This window comes from Tenrec ecaudatus, chromosome 4 (assembly GCF_050624435.1).
Source record: "Tenrec ecaudatus isolate mTenEca1 chromosome 4, mTenEca1.hap1, whole genome shotgun sequence".
NCBI classification, from domain to species: domain Eukaryota; kingdom Metazoa; phylum Chordata; class Mammalia; order Afrosoricida; family Tenrecidae; genus Tenrec; species Tenrec ecaudatus.
Genome location: NC_134533.1, coordinates 72,104,374 through 72,128,658, shown reverse-complemented (window position 1 = coordinate 72,128,658; position 24,285 = coordinate 72,104,374). Strand labels below are relative to the sequence as shown.

Genomic DNA, 24,285 nt, shown 5'->3' with positions numbered 1-24,285 from the left:
TGCTGAATCCCTACCAGGTCTCTCACACCCTCCTTGCCACTGATTCTGGATCACTTGTTGCTGCCCAGTCCCTGGGTTGGTCACCACCACCCCCTTTCCCCCGCCTCCCCATCTCCTGTGTCCCCCCGGAACTATTGGTCCCGTTGTTTTCTCCTCCGGACTATTCATCCAATCTATCTTATCTGGATAGATCTGTAGAGATAATAATATGCACCAAAAGTCAAGCCATAGCAAGATAGGCAATGGATGAGAACACAGCGATGACAACAAAAAGGAAACCAATTACCCATAGAAGAATAAATTAATTAAAAGAAGAAAATTTTAAAAAGAAAGAAAAACCTGTAAATAGATCAAGGTCTGATTTTTTTATATCTAGCCGTGTCCTTCAGTCAGGTTCAATGGGGTACCATGCTCTGGCCCCTAAGTCTGTCCTTTGTACTCCCTCGGGGGCTTCCTGCTCTGCTCCCACGGTTGCTATGCTGCATGCTTTTAGTGGTTTACCTTGGTGTCACAGGGTCTGTCTGGGACAGTCCTGACACTGAGTCTCCAGTGTTGTCCCCCTTAAGGCCCTGGGCCATCAAGGAATGGCATGTCTCATAGTGTGATCAGCCATATTGTCCACTCTGTCCATTGGCTGTTCCGAGTGGGGATATTGTCCTCCAGGTCTGATGGACCAGGATGTGTTCCACTCTCTCTTCCTCCCCCTTCATTTGCTCCCATTAACTCTGATCATACATGTCCCTCTCCCCTAGCTGCAGCTTCAGTACTGCCCTCTAAAGTAAATTCTTCTGGGGTGAGGGGCAGTTGTCCACATAGCTGGTATGGGGGCTGAGCCCTCAGGCCCCTCCACTGGCTCCCCGCTCCTTGCCGGCACACTGCATTCATCTGGCACTGGCTTTATATCTGGTCCACCCCCACTTTTAAAGATTTTCATAATTCATCATATTAGGCATGTGTTTGGGAGATAAATTTGACTTTAATTAACACTAACTCCCTTTTGGCCACAGGCAAGTTTCTTAGCCTGAATTTTCCTCATCTCTAAAACAGGGGTAATTAAAATTACCACTCAGATTAAATGATGTGATCACCTTATTACCACAGTAAGCACTTGATAAAGGGCAACATCTCCTGTTATTATTATCACTGCTGCTCCCCAAGTTTTCTCTTCCCAATCCAGCTCCCTGACTGGTTCTCCAGGCAGAAGCTTCTGGCTCCCCTCTAATGCATTCTCAATGCAGTCATGGGTATGATCTGTCTTACACATGTAGCTGACTATGTGAGTCCTCTTGCTCTGACTCTCCAATGTCCTCAGTCTGAGTTCCTATTTCTTGGCCAGGAATTTGAGACCCATTCCCATTTGGCCCCTAAAAACCTCTTCAACATAATTTTTGGAGACGTCAAGTCTTTCCCTCTATCCTCTATTGAAAGTAAACTTCTATCGATCCTTTAACATATCCTTTTTTTTACCCCCTGTATCTAATCTACTGGGAACAACTCTTAGCTTCTAATAATTCATGACCCATTTGAAGCGATCTTCCGTGATGCAAGCCTGTTCTGGTCCATCCTCTGGGCCACTTCAACTCCATAGCAGTTAGATCACAGCGGCCAAGATAGTCCCTTGGAAAACTGGCTACCCCATTACACGATGACAACTTCCTGGGACCATGCACCCAGTCAAAATCCAGTTTCGTTCCATATGGAACGAATAACGAGCCTCCGTTATTTCAGTCTTTAAAACGGGCAGCAGTCTCGATGCACTGACAAGGAATCATGCCGCCTGGAGCGGACACACTCACTCGACCAGTCGTACCTGCTTAACTTTATAGCGTTGTAAATTCTGTCTGCGCACTTTAGCTGTGATCTCCCCACCCCACCCCACCCCACCCCACCCCAGGAGCGATCTCGAATCATGTCATTCTAGGACTCTTAGCTTATACATTATGGAGTCATAATTTCTAAAGAAAAAAGTATTTAAAAAAAGTATTTTTACCCGAGACAATAAGAATAACACACACACTGGGCAGCAGAGGCCCCCAGGGCTGGTTAATCCAGGGGAAGGAAGGGCTACCAAGGACTTGAGGAAGGTAAAGTCAGAGAAGGTTTCCTGGAAGAGGCTGGATTTGGAAGTATGAGGCAGAAAAGAAATATTGAGAGGGGGCAAATGAGAAGGAGAGAGAGAGAGGAGGAGGAGGAGGAAGAGGAGAGGGAGATAATTTCAGAAACTGGAGAGCTCTGTGCTGTCTCATAGTTACCCCCAAACCCTCAGAGGGTCCCCGCTAGCCATGGCGAATTTTCACAAGGATTTCCTCATTTGTGTGGCTGGTTGGTGCCGACGTCAGACCAAGGCTTAGATATGGAGTCAGATGCGGCCTTACCCTTAGCTTTCTGTCTGACCTTGGCAAAGCCCTCCATTTCTCTGAGCCTCAGCTTCCTCCTCTGTCACGTGGGAATACCAGTCCTTGCTCGGTAGGCGGGAGCGTCTCCAGAAACTGCGAAGTTCTGTGCCCTGGGGAAGACTAACTGGGAAGCCTATCGTTCTAATGATCAGTAGAGCCCAGGGATCCCTGCTAACCAGTCACCTGGGAGTTTCCAGAAAAATATCAGTCTGGGCCCAGTCAAAGGAGACCCCTCGGGGCAGGGTCCCAGCAGGCCAGGAAGGGTAGGACTGGGGGATTGCTGGGGTCAGGCTAAGCCCCAACCTGGCCCTTTGCAGTGCAGCAGAACTGGCTTGAGGACAGTAAGGAAGCAGCGGCAGCCCAGCTGGACTGGGCAGGTGAGCTGGGGAGGGACCTAGACTGGGCGGGTGAGCCAGATCAACCTGCAGAGACATGAGGGCTAAAACTGAAGTGTCCAGAGCCCTCCATAGCTTAAGGGGGGACCAGGCTCTGGGAAGCCAGGCTTTAGGGCACAGGCAGTTAAGAACCTTCAACCTGGTCATGAGGAGGGCCCTAAGAGAAGGGAGTGGAGCGAAAACCTTCCTGCCCCAACGCACAGCCACCTAGGCTGGCTCTGCCGTCATGTGCCTTTGCCGGGTGATGGCTCCCTCCTAGAATGCTCTCTTCCTGTCAGCTCAATAAGGGAGCCGAACCAGAAGCTCCCTCCTGCTCCATGGGGCGTCCAGGTCTGTGGCCACATGGAGAGCTCTGAGGGAGGCAGACAGCAGGCTACCACCTCTGCCTGCAGGCTCCACTCCTGGCTCCAAGAAACTCCCAGACTAGTGCGGGAGACTGACAAGAGCATGGGTGACAACATTCAGCATGACCTGGGTTGTCTGGAGAGACAGTGAGGGTGAGGGTGTGGGGTGGCTCAGAAGCTCCTGGGCCAGCCTGAGGGGGGAGATTTGAGTTGAGTCCAGAACATACGCCTGGAGGGAAGAAAAGGGACCCTGGAGCTCTGTGGGGCAACAAAGGAGAAGGGCGACAGGCCTTCCGTTCTGCTCCCAGGAGGCTATCTGGGAACCCTGAGTGGTGAGCCAGGAGTCTGGTTTCCAGCCTAGCTCTGCTCTCAGCTTTCTGGGTGACCTTGAGCGAGTCACTCCTCCCAGAACTGCCTCTACTCAGGAAACGAGAGAAGGGGAAAGCGCAGTCCATGTCGCTGCTCAGTCTGGTGTCCCGGGGCTGTCCTGCAAACCTTGCACGTCTCGCCGCCCAGTGTCCCAGGATGTGTGGTTGGCATCCATTTAGATGCTAACCTAAAAGGAAATCCCTGTTGACTGTCCATGATGGGGGAGGTTCAGTTTAACTCAGAGGGAACCTTCCATCGATTCTGACCATCAACAAATTGACTGAGGGTCTCTCGGGAGCCAGGTTTTGCCAGGCACCTGGTCAAAATGATGATATGTTCTGAACAGAGGGCCTGGCACCCATGACCTTTCTCCTTGTGACCTTCTTGATCCATCTCTTCTTTCAGGCATTTCTTGCAGGCAGCCTTGTCCTAACTCAAAGCTCCATTTCATAGCTGATACATCTGAAACAGCTTGCAAGTGTCCTCAGAGAAAACCAGAAATGTATCATTGTCTCTGATATCAGCCAAAGAAACACAGAGAGGAAAAATAAAACCTTTGGCCTAATTTACACCTCCCACTTCCAACCAGAGCTTCTAAATTCTCCGGGCAGCCGAACTTGGTGGAAAGAATCTAGGGCCAGAGTCAGGAGGCCTAGTTTACAGGACACACTCTGACCGTGACCCGTCATTGGCCTGGGGTTAATCCCTCCCTCCCTCCAACCTGAGTTTTCTCCCTCGTGAAGACAGGAGCAGAACTGGACTATCTGCAAAGGCTCTTTCTACTCTCTCATCTTTCTGTGCAGGGAGAAAGGCCTTGTTAGAAGAGACTCTTGGGGTGGGTTTGCAAAAATCCAGGGGGTTCTGCTCAAAGGATCCCTGGGGCAGAAGAGGCAGGAGTCGATTGCAACATAACCTGCCCCTGGCTCACTTAGCGGAACAAGCCCAAGGAAAGGGTGAGTCAGCATTCCCCCAGCTCTGTCCTGGGGGTTGAAAATTCTCACTTTACACGCAGTGAATCTGGAGGTATGAGTGTGTGGGGGTGGAGAGGAGGAGGGGGAGGCTGCGGCCTAGAAGGATCGGTACTCTCTACAGATCTTTTGGGTTTCTCTTGTGACACTGGTTCTCAAGACTTTTCAGTTCTCTGTGGTGCCGTCTGCAGGGAGGAAGGAAGGAATCAGAATAGTAGGCATGAAATGACTCAACACTGACACTTACTGCGCTATTGCAGGCAGGAGGAGGGAAGACTGATAAAGTGACGGGGGAGCGCCCTGGAGTCGATTTTTGTCCAATAGGAGGGAGAATTTGTTTCCATTCCATCTGGCCGTAGAAGTAGAGGAGTATTCAGAGCCTCTGTCAAAGGCACATACAATGCCTCTTCTATCCTAGAGTGACTTACAGCCCCAGTTTGCATGGAAATCAAGGATGTCCTGGGACTTGGGACTTTCAATGCTAGAACGAGGACAATTCAGGTAACTTGGAATTGCTCGCTCATTGCAATCTATGACAAAGGCCACCCCAATCCACCAGCGAGGAAAATCCCCAGCAAAGCAGACACACAGGCAGGGAAATCACTCTTGGGTGAAGCAGGCAGCATGCAGTAGTGTGCTTTGGATAAAGATTCCGATAAAGATACCACAGAAAAGGGCTCTCACTCAAGGGCTAGTCAAGGGGCAGCCAGGTGGAGTGAGATAAGACTGGAGTGGGGCACAGAGAAGACAAGTCGAACCCAGAGCAGAACACAAATAGTACTCGCAACCATTCCGAAAACATAAAGCATAAAGAGCTCTCTTCCTGGCTTATTTTTGTTAGAACTCCTGAGCTGGAAGTCTCTCTTTCTCTGAGGTCAGTGACCGTCCTTTGGTTCAGATGAACTGAAGTGGTGTCCAGCAGGAATATTTAGAGTAAACGACAGAGTTTTCACTCCAAGGGTGGCTTTCCTCACTTGCAATCAACGATCCTGTTGTCTTCACAGGGTTTCGAGTGTGAAAGTCCCATTTGGGAATAGTTAGACACACCTAGACTGGATGACCCTGGGTCAAATGAGAGAAGTCAAGATTCTGGGCTGAGACGGTGTGCAATCTGGTAAGTGATGGGCGTTACTATACGCGAATGTCCCTTCATCTGCAGTAGCAGGAATGCGGCTTAAAAAATTCAATATTATAAAGGATCTAATTGAACTAATACTAGACCTTCTTGACTGATAATTGGCATTTAGAAATAAATTAATGCTTCTCAGGACTCTTTCTCTTAGATTAAACTTGTCCCTTGGCCTCGCAATTTTATTATATGGCTCATTTATGTCACTCCCCTTCCCCCTTTCTGCTTTAGAACCAGTAAATGTGTGGTTAAAACTGTTCCATCTAGTGCCGACCCATTAAGGAGCCTCTATAGCATTCCAGCTGAAAAGAGCCCAACCCTCAATACCTCTAGTTGCATGGAATTCATTAATTTTAATTCTTGAATGGTTAGGATGGTAAGAAAGTTACTCCGTGTGGGAGGCTCGCTGCTGGACTCCTGCAGCTGCTAAGAGAGGCCACTGTCCTGTGCGTAATCCCTTCCCTTCAATTGCTCATCAGATGCTGTGTCTGCTCCTTCACTGCCCTCCACCATTCCAAATCAGCCTTTCCTCCAGGCTGAACTTGGCCAGCTCCTTCCCCCTCTGCTCAGTACACAGCTTCCCGTGCTGGGCATCTTCATTGTGCCATGAGACTCCTGCCACCAAGAGTGAAAGACTGAGACCCATAGTTGGAAAGAAAAAGGTGGGTGCCCTAGTTAAGATGTTCCATTGACTGCCTTCCAGGATGTCTTGGTGTTCCCGGCGCCTGTCTACAGCCATCCAGTTCTGATGCACTATGGACGCTATCGCATGTAACGGGTCAGTCAACACCTCCCCAGTCTTCTACCTGGTGGGCATCCCCTCGCTGCCAGAATCCTTCTTCCCCCTTGTCGTCTTGATTTTCCTCCTAATCTACCTGCTCATCCTGGTGGGGAACACCCTGATCCTGGTGGCTGTGGTGGCAGAACCCAGCCTGCACAAGCCCATGTACTTCTTCCTGATCAATCTCTCCACCCTGGACATCCTCTCTACCACAACCACTGTCCCCAAGATGCTGTCCCTATTCCTGCTTGGGGACCACTTCCTCAGCTTCCCCGCCTGCTTCCTGCAGATGTACCTCTTCCATGGCCTCAACTGCTCAGAGGCCTTCATCCTGGTGGTCATGGCCTACGACCGCTATGTGGCCATCTGCCGCCCACTGCACTACCCTGTCCACATGACCCCGCAGACCAATGCTGCGCTGGCAGCGGGTGCCTGGCTCACCGCCCTCCTCCTGCCCATCCCAGCAGTGGTGCAGACCTCCCAGATGGCTTTTGATGGCACTGTTCATATCTACCACTGCTTCTGCGACCACCTGGCTGTGGTCCAGGCCTCCTGCTCCGACACCACCCCCCAGACCTTCATGGGCTTCTGCATTGCCATGGTGGTGTCTTTCCTGCCCCTGCTCCTGGTGCTTCTCTCCTATGCCCGCATCCTGGCCTCGGTCCTTCGCATCAAGTCCCGAGAAGGGCGCTCAAAAGCCTTCTCCACCTGCAGTTCCCACCTCCTGGTGGTCGGCACCTACTACTCGTCCATCGCCATAGCCTATGTGGCCTACAGGGCCGAGCTGCCCCTCGACTTCCACATCATGGGCAATGTGGTGTTTGCCATTCTCACCCCTGTGCTCAACCCCCTCATCTACACCCTACGGAACAAGGACGTCAAAGCTGCTGTCACCAAAATGGCATGTTCTCAGAACCTTCAGAATTCTGGAACTTTTCATCCTTAGATCTGATTCATGGAGCTCTTAGGGGGACAGCGCCTAGTTCTTCATTCTCACCACGGTTGCATTGAGTCCAACTCAGAGCCACACTACAGGACAGAGCAGACCCACCTCATCAGGCTTTCACTTCTTTAGGGAAACAACCTTCTCCATCTTTCTCCCACGAAGCAGCCGGTACATTCAGACCTCTAACTTTGGGGTCAGCAGCCAAATTTTTAACCTTGGTCCCAGCCGGGATCCTCACACAGAATAGGAACTCAGTAAATATTTGTAATTGAATTACAGCAGCCCCGATTGACTTTGTTCATTTGGGCAGTACTTCCCTATAAGCGAGGATGGGGGACTTCATCCCACATCCTCTGACTATGTTGTCCAGGGAGACCGGTCCCTGGGAAAGGACGTCGCGCTTGGCCAAGTAGTAGGACGGTGACAAAGAGGATGGACACAGCGGCTGCAGCAACGGTGGGAATACAGCAGTGATGGCCCGGGCGGTGCTCTGTTCTATTGTGCACAGGGTCGCTGTGAGCGGGATAACTCAACTCACCTCACAGCAGCAAGGTGACGACCACAATTCCCTCACTTATAAAAGCCTTTACTAGTGTCTTGCGATGTGTCAGACCCAGTGGTAGGTGCTAGAACCAGAAATAAACCAGACACTGTTCCTGCCTTGGTAGTCAGAGAGGAGTCGGAGCAAGAGAGAGAAAAGTAAAGCAATTTAACAGAGAGAAGCAAAAGAGATTTCAGGAGCCAAGAAGTTAACATTTCCCCTCCAATAACTTCTTATTCTTCGGGCCCTGGTACCACTTGTTAGCAAGTACTCGTGGGTCTGCAATATCATGGAGCTTAATATGATTGCATAGAAAGCCACTAGCTACTCCGATCGGGGAGTCATATGTGTGTCTGTCCATGTGTCTGTCCATGTGGATGATGCAATGAGGGTGCTCTTGCCAAAGGAGCTCCAACCCCACCTCCTTTCAGAAATCACACATGTCACAAAGGGCTCAAACCAGAGCAGAGCTTCGGTGTCCTCCAGAAGGACAGTGTCCCCAACAGGGAAAGAGGATGGGGTAGATGGTTGGCATCTGGTTGAAAGTAGATAAATCTTCCTTAGCAAATTGTGATAAGCTCAGTGTGTTAACACAACAGTGAAGAAGTGAGTGAACAGAGAGTGATGTTTGTGTGTGTGTGTGAGCAAAGAATAGTGAGGGTTTTCCTATGGGGAAATAATATCCCAGCAGACTCCCGTGGATAAGAGTATGGGATCTGCAGAAGTGACCCGTGTGAGGAAACAGGAATGCAGGCGAGTTTAGATGAGAGAGAAGCTTCTAGACCAGTGGTTCTCAACCTCCCTAATGCTGCGACCCTTTAATAACTTCCACATGTTGTGGTGACACCCCCCCTCCCGCCCAACCATAACATTATTTTCGTTGCTACTTCATAACTGTCAATTTGCTACTGTTACGAATCCAGAAACCTTTGTGAAAGGGTCGTTGGACCTCCAACACTTGGAGAGATGAGAAGATAGAGGCATCCTGACCTTGGACTCTCAGCCTCTAGAACTGTGAGCCCACTCATCTCTGTTCTTCAAAATCAGCCTCTTTGTTCTAGTTTGTTACAACAGCTGTGGGAAACTAACAAACAGCAAATAAATGTTCATTAGAAAGCGCAGAATAGCCACTTAGGCTATGATCACATTTTTTTTTTCAATCACAGCAGGCCCTTAATGATCATTTTCAGTGGCTCGTCCATAACCCGGTGGCCTAAAGCAAGGAGCTTGTGCCTCAGGAGGATGACGGAATGCAGTGCCCGTAGTCCAAACAATGTTTGGGGCAGGGTGGAAGACTCTGGAATCCCAGGGTTCAGTTTTAGGAAGTCACTTGCCCTCAGATACATGCTATGCCCTCCAACTTGGTGACATATACAACCCCTCTGTCTATGTCATGGTTCAATTCTGCAATTGATTCAGAACAAAGGTACGGAAACATGTATCGTTATGAGGTCTCCTTAGTAACATCTATCAATTGTTCAGGTAGTCCCTGAACACATTTTGATCTCAGAAACATGCAGCCTGGCTGATGTGAAGTTTATACCGGGTTATCTCAAAACAAAACAGCTGGTTATCTTGGTCTTGGGTTCCCCAGCACAGGAGTCAAGATTGCATGAGCTGAGACCAGACAGTGATTGTACTAAGCAGAAGGATTTGCAATGAGCTACTAAGCTAGAGAGGATCATCAGGTGACCCTCCAAGTCTTCAAAACTCTAACCCACGAGGGCTTACACTGCTCACTCACAGGAGTAGCATTTGTTGGAGGGGTGGAGGATGACTGTTGATGTCTCAGCGTGTCACTGGACCTGGTGATGGACAGGGAAGTGGAGTTTGTCATCAATCCCCCAGAGTATTCTTTGCTTCTTCCATAAAGGATTAGAGAATCACAATTTTTCCCGAGGACATGTTCTACACTCAACAAATTTGGATTTGCAATTTGATTGCTTCATGCGGGAGGAGGGATGAGAAACCAACAATCAAAGTTGTATACTGTGGAGAGTGCAGTAACAGATGCTTCCCTTCGGTACAGTGAGCGCGAAGGTCTACAGATACCCTTGGTAAAGAGTAAATCAGTCCTTCTGAAGATTTGTATTGGAGTGAATAGTCGTATTTGCCTTATGTTCTGAAAACACTTTTAGTAAATAAGAAAATACAAAAAGTGACCTAGCACCTTTTAAAAACAGAATCCAATCGAGCCGTATGAATCAACTAATAAAATAACTGAAATGAAAACACCAATGAATAATTTTAACAGCAAATTAGATACAACTGGATAAATATTTAGCAAATTGGAAGATAACCAGGATTAAGCTGGAAGAAACTGAAAGGAAAACAGAAGGGAACGTTAAACGCTTTGTTTCCACCCTCCCACAGGCCCTGAAGCTCCCCCCATGCCCTACGGCTCAGTCTATTTCCTCTCTGTTGTTCAGGTGGGGAAATTTCTTTTGTGCTGTCTTCCAGCTCATGGATATTTTTCCTCTGTCCCCTAGACTATGCTGTGGAGTCCATCTTTGAATCAAAAACAAAAACTTTTATTATGACTTAAGAGTTTACATATCATACCATCAATTTTTGAGTCAGCAAGTTACACAGTGACCAAACCTCCCGATGGTTTATCCTGTCCCTCCATTTTTTTCGAGCCCATTTCATTCTGTGGCCTTTTATCGTCCCCTTGATCCAAGTAAGCACTTGTCTAGTCTCTAACCTAGTCCTTCTCCTTTCCTCTCTGCCCTTCCTACCCCTGGTAACTATCAGCGCCTGTTTCTTTTGGTATGAAAACATTTTCTTGGTTTTTTTCCAGTAACAGTGGTGTCATGAAATATATGTCCTTCGGGGATTAACTAGTCCCACTCAGCATAATATCCTTCAGATCCATTCATCTCAGGGGGTGTTTCGGTTGCATCATCATTCTTTGACGATGTATCGCATTCCATTATGTGTAGGTACCCAGGTTCATTTCTCTTTCTTCCACCAATGAGCATTTAGGTTGCTGCCATCTTCTCGCTATCATGAATAGTGGTGTGGTGAGCACGGGGGGGGGGTGGGGGTCTTCCTGTAGGGTGCACACAAAGTAACAGCTGGTGGGTCATATGCTATTTCTATTCCCATTGTTTGAGCACGTGCCACACCGCTTTCCACAGGGGTTGTACAGTTGTGCAGTCCCACCAGCAGTGGATACGAGTTCCCATCTCTCTGCACTCTCTCCAGTGTTTGTTATTTCTATTTTTTTTAAAACTCTGTTATCAATGCTAGTGTGGGGTGCTGTCCCGTCGCTGCTTTGACTTGCCTCTCTCAAACGGCAGATGGTGGAGAACCTGTCTGGGTTTGTGAGCCATCTGAGTAGTTTTCCTTGGTGAACTGTCTGATCGCGTCCTCTGCCCATTTTAAAATGAGATGATTCTTATTTTTCTTGCTGAGATGTTGAAGTGTTCTAGAGATCTTAGAGACTAGTCCTTTCTCTGATATATCGTTTCCCTGCTTTTCCTCAATCTGTGGGGTCTCCTACGGTGGAGTCATTTGGTGCCTATAAGTGTCTTCTCTTAGGAGGTCCAAGTCATCTATTTTGTCTTCTGCTCTCTGTGTTTCACATTATGTTTGAGAAGGTGTTTATGCCATGCAGTAGGGCCCCTACGTTTGCCTCTGCTTTTCATGGATGCTCTTTATACCTCTAACATGTACATTTAGCCATCTTCGGAGTTTTTAATATCACCTATCTAGTTTTCAGTTCTAAACTTTCCATCTGTTTCTACTTTCTTTTGTTTCTTTACTAAGATGTTTTGTTTAGTTGCTGAGATTCTCCTATTTGAAACAAACAGAAAACCAGGATTTAACATGTGTGTCACTGGAGTCCCAGAAGAGAGAAGAGGAGAGAGGGCTGAAAAGTGCTCAAAGAACTAATGATGGAAAAACTTCCCAGGTTAGACCAGAAGCACAAATCTCTAGACTCAAGACAAGGAAACCTCAAATGGGAACGGTCCAAAGAAATCCACACCAAGACATTAGAATCAAATTTTTACAATGAAAGACAAAGAAGAAATCTTGGAAGCAGTCAGAGAAAAGGCACCTTACCCACATAGAGAAAGTCATTTGAATGGTAACAGGGTCCTGTTGAGATACTTCATTAGTGATGTACATCTGATTATTGTTATCTGAAAGAGCAGCTACAATTGAAATTGATGGTTGGGCTCTGTGTCAACAAGGCTGGGCCAGGATTCTCAGTGTGACAATTGGAGCCTCCCCCGTGATGTGATCTAATATAATATAGTCAAATTCACAATAGGCTCTGCTGTGAACAGCCAAGCAGTTGTGGGAAGATTATGGTGGAACGTTACCCACTTATTCATATCACAGTCTTAGTGAAATTAGAAGGAAGTTTTATCAGCTTGTCATTTATCCTACATCAGCTGACATTCTGTGGAAGCTAGTGCCCTTCTTTTTGGGTCTGAGTCCTGTATCGATCTCATCAAACTTCGGCCCAGTGGCCTGCCAAGGCTGGGAGCTATCATTGACATGTCAGATTGTCTTCTGACCTTGCATTCACTCAGCTCTACTTACATGGGTCCTTGGATTCATCCCCCTCTGCCTCCACCAGTCTGCGGTCTTCCCGCTTCCTGGTCTGCCAGCCCCCGCAACTACATGAATCAGAAAAGCCTCCAGCGTAACATTTGACCCATAGCCATGAGCCACACCAGATTTACCCACTTCGACAACGGTGTGAGCCATTTTCCTTGACACACATTTCTCTATGTAAATATGAATCGGTATAGGCGTAGGGGTAGATATGGAGATACATGTACATATGAATAGGGATATAGATAATAGGATCTCTGCTGGCACAGTGGTCACAAGTTGGGCTATGATCTGCAAGGTCGGCAGTTCCAAACCACCAGCCACACTGAGGGAGTGGAACTCTCTACTCCCATAAAGAGTCACAGTCTCAGAAACCCACAGGGGCAGCTCTACCCTGTCCTATAGTAAGTGGCTATGAGTCAGTATCAACTCCATGGCAGTGAGTGAGATAGATAGATGGGTAGATAGATCGATATAGATAGATGGATAGATAGAGAAAGCGATATACACAACATGCATACTGTCATATATATTATATGTATACTATTAGTATACTATTATATATCTGCATATATCACTGATTTGGCTTCTCTAGAGAACTCAGAACCAACACAGAAGTCATCATCTGACTAAGCTTACAATAATCCTCAATCACTGTCCAAGACCCATCAAGCATCTGTATGGGTGACGTTGTCAAGTGAAATAGGATGTGATGGGTGTCACCACTCCTACTTCTTGCCCGTCTTTGAGGGAGACATGGATGTTTGTAGTTTCTCGCCTCCCCCCCCCCCCCCCACACACAGGATGTAGCCTTGCCCCTGATTTGCTATTTTGGCAGGGAAAAGAAGCTGCCAAGTCTGCTACTTCCCACTTCCTACCACCACCCCTTCCGCTCACACGTGTTAGCAAGCCTCCAGGAGGACACTGCCAGTGCTGAGTCCGCCTCTTCCGGTTGTACATTCAGGAATTGCGGAAATAAAGTGGGGCCATGGAGGAACTCAGAATGACCTGAGTGACTTAAAAGGGAGAAAAAGTAAAACGGAAGTGAATCTGGAGCCTGACATACAAGTTCATTGCAAACGTATGGGGGGAAAGTACCCCACATTCAACAAAAGAGATGAGTATTACAAGTAGAGTATTGAGCAAAAAAGCCAACACAACAGAGTGTGTAGCCTGTGCAGAACTGACGGTCGGTACTCCGTCCAGCGACAGCGAGTGTGGACGACCAATAGCAATAGCATCATTCTGCTAATAATTGCCTTCAACCAGTAAGAGCCCCTCGTGGGAAAAATACCTGAGCGGCTACACTCACTCTCTCCCCTGGTCGCAGCCCACCGCTGATGACTAAAATGAAGAAGGGGCTACAAAGGCCAGCCCCTTGTCCAGAAGCAGGGCAGCTCTCCAGTGCCTCTCATGACCGAGAGGTCCCGGGAAGCCAGGCTGACCCAGCTTTAACTTCATCATTTGCCCCGTCTAATCTCCTCATTCCCTTATAGATTTCATCTGAGATCACCATTCAATAAGACATTTGCAGAACAATCCCCAACTCAGGCTCTGCTTCTAGGAAATCCGGACTAAGACAGTGGTTCTAGAGAGCAGGTCCAAAGGAGTAGAATGTGTAATCAGATTACGCATCAACTTGCCAGCAATGGGGCCCAATCACTGGTGGGAGGTAGGCTGTTACCAATGGTAGATCAGTGTGATTGCTAACACTTCCACTCGTGGTAAACTGGAACAAGATATAGATCAAGGGATTGCATTACTTTGGACACTGTCTCTTTATGTTTTAGAGGTAGGCCAGAAATAGAAGCTGCTAGGGCTGTTAATATTGATAAAGGGACGTTGCTGCTTTGAAGGGTAGAGAGAAAACGACAGGCTCAGATCTCATAGCCCTCAATATAACACGAAATATGGGTATCAACGGACCCCTCCGAGAGTCTTTAAAGAGAAACATATCTCCTGCCAGGAGCAGGCTGAGCTGAAGACTAGCAACCAGGGGCTCTGAATTGTCGGGAGTGATGGCCTGAGTCACTCTCCCAGGAGATCTGTCTAGACTGGGAGATGTGATTGTACGTGAAGGGAAAGGAAAGGGGAGTCTGGAAGACCCGTCGCAGAGGAGAGAAAGAGTAGCTATCAGTTATGACTTTAGGACTAACTGAAGCCAGAGGGTGGGAGCGCATGCAGCAATCAAGCTCGTACTAGTTCCTTCCTTGAAAGTGTGGCTAATCAGAACCCTGAGACACTATGTCCAAATGGGGTGAATAACGGAGAGGTGAGCTGTGGAGGGTAGATTGTCGTAGACACTATTGACTTGCCCTCTAGTGGCTGTGAGTTGCAGCGACTCACATCCATACATCCAGCCTGAAACATAGATATGAAGACTTGGCCCTTGTAGCTTTCTTCTTGGGGGAGGAGAAAGACGGGACCTACCTCAGTCAAATGAGTTTGGACTCATAGAGACCCTATATTCAAATCCACTCAGTGATGACTCATAGCGGCCCCCTGTGGGCTTTCCCAGACCACACCTGTTTACAGGGATAGAAAGCCTAGTCTTCCTCCTGCAGAGCCACATGTGGTTTCAAACTGCCACCATAGGGATGGCAGCCCAACGTGTAACCCAAAGTGTATGCCACCAGGGCTCCTTATAGAGACCCTGTGGGCTGGAGAAATTGCTCCAAAGAGTTTCTGAGCCTGTAAATCTTTAGCGAAACAGACTGGCTCATCTTTCTCCTGGGGGTGACTAGTGGATTCAAAATCTCCACTCTTTCTGCTAGTGGCCCAATGCTTAATCCACTGTGCCACCAGGGTACCTCTAGCTTTTTGTATTATTAAATACTTTTTGGGGGGCTCTTAAATCTCATCACAATCCGTACATTCATCCAGTGTGTCAATCATATTTGCACATATGCTGGCACCTCTAGATTTATAAGTAGGGGAAGAAACCAATTAGTAGGTACCAGGCTAACCAAGCTTAGGTGCCAGATGTTGAAAACACACACACACACACACACACACACACACACACACACAGATCACCATTGAGTCGATTCTGCCTCATAGCGACCCTATAGGACAGGACAGAATTGGCCTTGTGGATTTCTGAGACTGTAACTCTTTATGGGAGTTGAAAGCCTCATATTTCTCTCATGGAGTGGTTGGTAGCTTTGAACTGTTATCTTCAAGGTTAGCCATCCAATGTGCTACCTACCATGCCACAGCAGTCCCTGGTAAAAGAACAAATATTCAGTGTCTAGTACACATGATAGTTGCATCTTCTCCTTTGGGAAAGGGACAGCATTTTTCCCCTGTGAAAGTTGAATAACCAGACACCCCTCCCTTGACTATTTTCAAATAACACAAACCAGTATCCTGCAGTAATTTTAAAATAGCTATATATTTCACTCTAAACACTCTACATTTTTTTTTAATCAAAGCCTCTCAACTTTATGAGGTAGGTAGTATTGTTATGCTACATTTTCTTGAGGAAACTCAGACTTAATAAGCTTACCTAAAGGGTGTAGCTAAAAGACTCCTATCTTAGAACTTTTATTCACTCAGAACATTCTACTGTAGACTTTATGCCCTTAAGCACTATGGACCATCACAGAATGAAGCTCTGTGTCTGAACTGCAGCTCGAATAGGAAACAGCTTTGCGAACATTGGCAAGTCGTTTCTCTTTCCTGGACCTGATTTCTCTCCTGCTAGACTGTATATCCCACTCACTAAGGTGAGGCGCAGATGGAATAATGCCAAGGAAAGCTGTCCCGCAACAAAGGATGGCAGGGATGTAGGGGGACTGGAACTTGTACAACCGCTATGTATGTATGGGAGGGCACTTCCTTAAGAAACTAGAAATAGAAGTGCCATCTAAGCCACCAATGCCACTCCTAAGTACATATCCTAGAGAAAGAAGAGCTATGACACAGGCATTGCAGCCTTGTGTGCAACAGGAAACAGATGGAAACAACCATCAATGGATGGATGTCTGAACAAACTGTGGCACACACATACTACACACAATGGAATACGACATGATGACAAAGAATAGCGATGAAACCCAGAACCATGTCACGGCATGGATGAATATGGAGGACATTATGCTGAATAAGAAAAAAGAAAACTGGCAAAGAACAACTATTGTATAAGGCCACTAAAATAAATGATCAAGAATAGGTTTGCACATGAAAGAAACGTGCTTTGATGACTGCCGGGGGAGGGGGGCATTAGGGCGGAGGATCAGTAATTATATAGAAGGAAAGTATTCATTCGGATGAAATCAATACCAAATATGGGAAAGTCAGCCCAGCGTGACCAAGTGTGGTAGTCACCTAATCTGGTCTCAGTTTGAGGATTAAGAGTGTAGGAGTGGAGTTTAGCCTGTCAATATGGAGATAACCAATGAGACCTCTGTGTGGGCATGGCCTTCTTCTGAGAATTCTGGGAAATCTGGTACTTCCTCCTTAGAGGCGGGAGATTCTCCTCTCTATGACACACCCTGGGGGACATAGCAGCTGACAAGACACATGGACCCACCTAATGCAGAGACTCCTCCAGCGCTGAGATGTTTCCATCGCCACTGGATCCAAAAACTTTCTACCCACTGGCCTGTAATCGTCTACATTAGGCGTCATTGCATGTGTTTCATGAGTCTGAAGAAGACTTTATAGATTGGTATTGGACATATGGGCTAATACCGGACTTATAGACTTGATCTGGACTGGGCTGGGATGTTTTCTCGATATTCAATTGCTCTTGTATATAAAACTCTTTCTTATACACATGAGTGTCCATGGATTTGTTTCTCTCATCTATCCAGTCTGACACTGAAAGGAAAACCTGGAGAGGGATGCAAGACAAAAGGACAATTATGATGAATCTATAACATATAAAATTCTGTAAGAACAGTAATAGCAAACAATAATTTATGAATGAATACAAAGGTATGCTAAGAAGATGTCTAAGAGTTGTACATGAGGCATTTAAGAGACACAGTTATGGAAACTTCTTACACAGAAGCAATACCTTGAGGGACTGAGCTCCTGAACTGGAAGGCTAAGGATCCTAGTCCTAGAGTATGGGTCAGCTCAGTCCACTGACATAACAGAGTCTATAAGGATAATGTTCCACAACCTAACTTGGTAAATCGTGTTTGCACTCTTAAAAGCATGCAACTGGCTGTCTAAGATACAAGTGTTAATCTTTTACCAGGAGAATGAAGAAAAGTGAAGACTCAGGAAGTAATGAGTCCACAGGTCCAGTGGCCCACTAGAACCACAACCTCCTTACTCCTGAACAAGAGTAACTAGATAGTGTCCGGCTACCACCCCCGACTGTTCTGACCCAGACCATAATATAAGGTCCAGTTAGAGTGTGTGGAAAGTGTAGACTAGGATTCAAATGGATAAAAATGGTCAAACTTGGGACTTCCGGGAAGATGGCAACAGAGTAACACATACCAGAGGGAATCTGCAGAATTCAGCCCAGGAGAGTTGCTTAGAGGGAAATTCAACACTGCTGGAACACAGGAGGAGCATCATAAAGATAAGTAGGCACAGACCCACGGGGTTTTGAGGGGCTGAGGACTTTTGGCTTACCTCAGTGGAGGCCAGCTGGGGCTTGACTTTGGCCCCACCGCTGTCTCTGCCAGAGCCGGGACCATCTGGAGCCTGTAGGGTGGCTTGGTCTCAACACAACCACAATTTGCCACCACCCGCCTCAGGGCAGTGACTGGATCCTTGCAGCTCCACGGGCAGGGTTCAGCTACCTTGTCGCTCTTATTTCCATCTCCTTTCTGGCCCTGCCTCAGTCTTGGAGGGCTGCGCAGAGCTTTTTCTCAACACAGCAACAGCTTGCCACTGCCACCTTGGAGAGGGGAGTAAACCCTTGCAGCTCTACTGGAAGGAATCTGGGACTCAGCTACATTGTTGCATTTGTTTCCAACTCTTCACTATATCCCCCTCACCCTCACACTCCACAGGCTCAGCGGGCTTGCTTTTTTTTCTTTTTCTCCTCTTTGTCTCTTCCTTGGTCTCTCACACTCTACTGCTAATCTCCAGACCACTCCCCTTAGCCTAGGGCATTTACAACTGCACCACACCAAGCCAGGTGAGCTCCAGCCTGTGTAGCGAGCTGAGGCTGGTAATGCCCTGCTGACCTCCACCAGGGAATACTCTGCTCAACATCTTACAGGGGAATTCCTGCCTGTGTGCCTGGGGGTCTAAGGTAGTTCAGCCAATACTCCTAAACGTTCCAATCTGCTGCAGGAACCTCTGCCCAACCTCTGCAACACCAAAGCATGCCACTTACCAGCCTTCTGGGTCACTCCCCTGAGAGGGAAGCCACAGGAGGATAAAGTGGTAGGTTAATTCCATAGTGAAATAAGCAGTTCGAAGAAGCATTCCTACAAGTCTCCCAGAGAGAGCTAGTGCTCTTCGACTCCGAGGAAAATGGCACCTGGCTCCTCCAAAACAACACAACACAGACAGCCATCAACCCCAACAACCTTAACCAAAAAATGGGAGAAACAAAAGGCAATGCCAGAAGATGTCCTGAACATAATGACATGCAGAGAAGAGGCAGACATTGAGGTGTCACAGAAAGAAAATTTCAGAATGCTACTTGGAGTAATACAGGATATGAGGGAAACAATACAGAAAACGGATGAAATGATAGATGAGATAAAAGCCATGAACCAAAGGGAACTATAGGAGCTTAGGGAGGAGATAAAAAAACCAGTAGGAGAAACACAAACCTTGAGAATTGACTGGAGGAAGCAGAGAACTGCATCAGTGACTTGGAGGACAGCCAAACAGATTTTAACAAACACCAACAAAAATCTAATAAGATCATCAGAGAAACTGAAGAAAACTTAAGAGCTATGTCTGATGCTATGAAGCGGAACAACATTAGAATTACTGGCTTACCGGAGGAAGACTCAACAAAGAAGTCATCTGCTACAAGAGTGAGAGAATTCTTGGAGGAAAGCCCCCAGCTTAGTGAATGAAAACCAGGCAACCTTTCAGGAGGCTGAAAGAACACCAGCTAGAGCATATCCCAAGAAGAAGTCACAAGGCACATAATAATTAAATTATCCAACTTTGAGGAAAAGGAGAAAACCATGAGAGCACTAGAGAAAAACAAGCAATTACATATAAAGTTTCCCAAATAAGAATATGCTCAGACCTATCAGCAGAAATTATGAAGAAGAGGAGAGAGTGGAATAACATATTCCAAAAATTGAAGGAAAACAATGCAAAGCCAAGAATACTCTACCCAGCCAAATTATCAATCAAGATAGATGGAGAAGTAAGAGTCTTCCCAGAAAAGGAAAAACTCAAAGAATACATTATAAGAAACCCAGCCCTACAAAAGATCCTTGCCGACCCAGTATGGGCAGAACAACACTCACCAAGCATTAATTAGAGACCATCATTTAGAACAACTGTTGGGAGCCGATAGCCATTAAGACCCTGGCCTCAGACACGTAGCAGAAACTTGGCCGCTTTCTAACAGCAAGGCTTTGTTTCCTGCCCAACTTTGCCCCCACATTCCAAGCTACTGTAGCATGGGCAGTTCCAATAACTGACCTTGTTGCCATTAGTCAAAGTACTGAGCACCCATTGAACTGCAGATATACCATATTAGGAACATAGTGATAAGTTCACTCGGTAAGCCTTGATTTGCATGCGGACGTCACCACGGACATCTTTGAGTACTGTTGCGCACCCTTTGTACCTTATTGGGAACATGTGGCTGATTGGTTATTGTACAGTGTGTGGTTGTTACACAGTGTGCTTCTTTGGAATATGTGCCTCCCACTTCCTTCTCTGTTGTGAATATATACCCAGAGTTTTGGCAAAATAAACGGGCTTGATCAGCACTTGTCTTGCCCAATGTCTCTCTTTCTTTTTCCCATCCAGGTTCGTTGCCCCTCAGGGTCACCGTGTGAGGGTCTCGCTGGACGAGACCCTAACAAACAACCTCACCCAGAGGGCAACAAAGAGAAAACAGACCTCAAGATAGCACTGACTTAAAGATGGAAAGAATTCAAAGGCTGCTGAGGTAAGCTTTAAAAAAAAATGCAAAAGGGGCATAGGGAAAAAGTTACAGTACACAAACATTCCTGGTGTGAAGACCAGGTAATATGGCAGGGACCAGACCAAAAACAGGGATACACGTGGTACATAACTAAAAAGGAGGTGGGGAAAGGAAAAATAATAATAATATTTAAAAGGGTAGCAGGGCCACAGGGCACTAACTCACCCAAGGGGAGGGTATTGTTTATATCTCCACAGGGAAAGAGGGACCAGACTTCAACCCAGTGCTCCAAGATGTGAATGCAACATGCCAGCATGGAGTAGGGAACCAGTGGAGAGGTCTGGGTGGCCGGCCCCAATCCCAACTACTAAGTAGACACCTGCCCCTCCCCGCGCCCAAAGAATTTATTTCAAAGGACAGCATTGAATCTGCAGCTCCAGGAGAGGGACATATCTGATCAGAGCACACGGGAGCAGATGAAGGGGAAGGAGGAGAGAGTGAAGCACATCCTGGCCCACCAGGCCATGAGGATGATGTTCCCAATTAGCAGCCAGTCGACAGAGAGGACCACATGGCCAGCCCCACTATGAGACATGACGCCCTCACTGACCCATAGCCCTACAGGGGACAACACCAGAGACACGGTGTGGGAATTTCACCCGATCTGATCCTGCCTCTCTGAGACAAAACACTAAGGGGGTGCAACAGAACAGCAAGGGAATGGAGCAGCGAGGTCCCCAGGGAAAGTTGAAGGTGGACATTGGGGTCAGGGCATGGTGCCCCAACAGACTGTACTGGAAAACACTCCTAAAGGCCAACAAACGATCCTTGAACTAACTACAAGCTTTTCTTTCTTGTTGTTTTTTGTTTTATTTTGTCATTGGTTTGTTGTTATTTTGTTGTATATTGTTGCTTGGTTGTGCTCTGTCTTGTTTTTGTGCATGTTATCTCCACAGGTCTGTCTAAATAAGATAGGTTGGATGAACAATCTGGAGGAGAAAACAACGGGACCGACAGTCCCAGGGGAACATGGGATAGGGGGAGGTGGGGGGAAAGGTAGTGGTGTTAACAAACCCAGGGACAAGGGAACAAGTGATCCAAATTGAAATCGGTGGTGAGGAGGGTGTAGGAGGCCTGGTAAGGCATGATCAAGGGTAATGTAACCAAGAGGAATTGCTGAAACCCTGGTGGGAACTGAGCATGATAGTGGGACAGGAGGGAAATAAAAGGAAATAGAGGAAAGAGCTGGGAGGCAAAGGGCATTTATAGAGGTCTAGATAAAGACATGTACATATGCAAGTATATTTATACATGAGAATGGGGAAATAGATCTGTGTGCATATATTTATAGGTTTAGTATTAAGGTAGCAGAAGGACATTGGGGTTCCACTCAAGTACACCCTCAATGCATGAATACTTTCTTCTATTAAGTTGGCATTCTATGATGCTCACCTTCCCGACAAAACTGCTGAAGACAAAGTGGGTGAACAACTAAATGTGGTGAAGAAAGCTGATGGTGCCCGGCTATCAATAGAGATAGCGTCTGGGGTCTTAAAGGCTTGAATTTAAACAAGTGGCCATCTGGCTCAGAAACAATAAAGCCCACATGGGAGAAGCACACCAGCCTGTGTGATCATGAGGTGCTGAAGGGATCCATTATCAGGCATCAAAAACAAAAAAATCATATCATTTTGTGCTCACTTCCCTGATACAACCGCTGAAGACAAATGGTTGCATAAGCAAATGTGGCGAAGAAAGCTGATGGTGCCCGGCTATCAAAAGATATAGCGTTTGGGGTCTTAAAGGCTTGAAGGTAAATAAGCGGCCATCTAGCTGAGAACCAACAAAGCCCACATGGAAGAAACACACCAGCCTGTGCAATCACAAGGCGTTGAAGGGATCGGGTATCAGACATCATGAGAACAAAATATCTTACCATAGTGAATTGGGGGAGAGTGCGGAGTGAAGACCCAAAGCCCATTTGTAGGCCACTGAACAACCCCTTACAGAAGGATCTTGGGGAGGAGACGGGCCAGTCAGGGTGGGATGTAGCAATGATGAAAAATACAACTTTTCTCTAGTTCCTAAATGCTTTCTCTCCACTGCCCCCACCCCCACCCCACTGTCATGATCTTAATCCTATTTTGAAAGTCTGGCTAGACCAGAGGATGTACACTGGTACAGGTAGGAATTGGAAACACAGGGAATCCAGGGCGGATGATCCCCTCAGGACCAGTGGTGTGAGTGATGATACTGGGAGGGCATAGGGAGGTTGGTATGGAAAGGGGGAACTGATTTCAAGGATCTACATGTGACCTCCTCTCTGGGGGACAGACAACAGAAAAGTGGGTGAAAGGAGTCATGGGACAGAGCAAGATATGACAAAATAATAATTTATAAATTATCAGGGATTCATGAGGGAGGGGGAGTGGGAAGGAAGGGGAAAATGAGGACTTGATGCCAGGGGCTTAAGTGGAGAGAAAATGTTTTGAGAATGATGAGGGCAACGAATGTACAAATGTGCTTTACACAATTGATGTAGGTATGGATTGTGATAAGAGTTGTATGAGCCCCTAACAAAATTAGAAAATTTTAAATGGCCAAACTTATCGACTGGACAAAGTCTTGTGCCTTAAGACAACCTTCCAACTTAGATATGAAGCCACCATGGGACACCATCCTTCCACCAGTCAATAGACAAGCCTATTAGATAAAGAACAGACCCGTGGAGGAATGTGCGCCTTAGAACATTCAGCTATAAGTTACCAAAAAGGCAACATCTGCCCAAAAGCAAAGTGAAGAAGGTAGGGAGGGGCTCGGGAAGCAGATGACTATCCATGGGGAATGGGAAAAGTATTGACACAGTGAAGGATCCCAATTACTGTTGTGAAACAAAGTGCATATGAACAATTGGATGGAAAAATAAGCACAATAAAAGGTTTTAAAATAAAATAGTTACCTCATCAGCTATAAAGTTCTAGAACCCCTGAGAGCTGTTAATAGGCTGTTTTCATTCTCAGCAAATCCCAGAGGCACGTCCCTTCAAAATATGCTCTAGGAGGGGTCAGGAAGCTGAACCTGGGTGCCTCATGGGCACAGTGCCCCACGGGGCACCCTTTGGATCCAGAGAGTCCCAGCAAGCCTGACTGAAGGGAGAGGTTGGAGGCCTTAATAGGCTGCAACTCAACACCTGCCTGGTTCTTCCCACCAAGGCCAAGTGTAAAGACAAAGGGGCCACCATAAGAGACACTCAGATGTACAGGGCTTGGTAGGTGAGTGGACTGGGGTGGGGATACTGGGGTAGGAATCGAGACCATGCAGACCTGGGCCAAGGATTCAGGAAGAGGCCTAGGGATGAGATTGGGCAGGGGGCTTGGGGGAGGGAGGTCTTGGGTCATAGATCCTGGCAGGCCCAGATAAGGGGCATTCACAAGTAGGATTCAAATGGTCTTGACTGATGGCAGAAGTAATAATGGAAAATACTAGTAAACATTGAGCTTCTCTGTGTCAGGCTCTTATGAAAGCATTGTTTCTATGTTGTGTCCTTAAAGACAATAATTCCACAGAGGTAGAGATGAGGGAATAAAAGACTTGGAGAAGGGCAGTGGCTTGGTCAAGGTCACATGCTGGTGATGGGAGGTAGGACTGGAATCGCCTCTTTCTGACTCCCATGTCCACTCACATTTAGCCACTAGTGACACATCAAACACATGGAAGCTATGAATGTGGCTTGTGGCAGGAATCATTACATGCCCGCTCCCCCACGGGCATGGGGCACATGCCACTCACCTCCGAATCCTTATCCTTCC

The 24,285-nt window shown here is 47.1% G+C and overlaps 1 protein-coding gene across 1 annotated transcript; it reads left to right on the top strand.

Annotated features, from left to right (window-relative positions):
• Window positions 1-6,356: 6,356 nt before the first annotated feature.
• LOC142445919 (olfactory receptor 2AT4-like) lies at window positions 6,357-7,328 on the top strand. The gene has a single exon (XM_075547782.1). The coding sequence runs from the start codon at window positions 6,357-6,359 to the stop codon at window positions 7,326-7,328; it is 972 nt and encodes a 323-aa protein (XP_075403897.1).
• Window positions 7,329-24,285: the final 16,957 nt, after the last annotated feature.

What these genes read in the sequence shown, in the direction of transcription:
- LOC142445919 (XM_075547782.1), top strand. Translation starts at nt 6,357, where the DNA reads ATGGACGCTATCGCATGTAACGGGTCAGTCAACACCTCCCCAGTCTTC.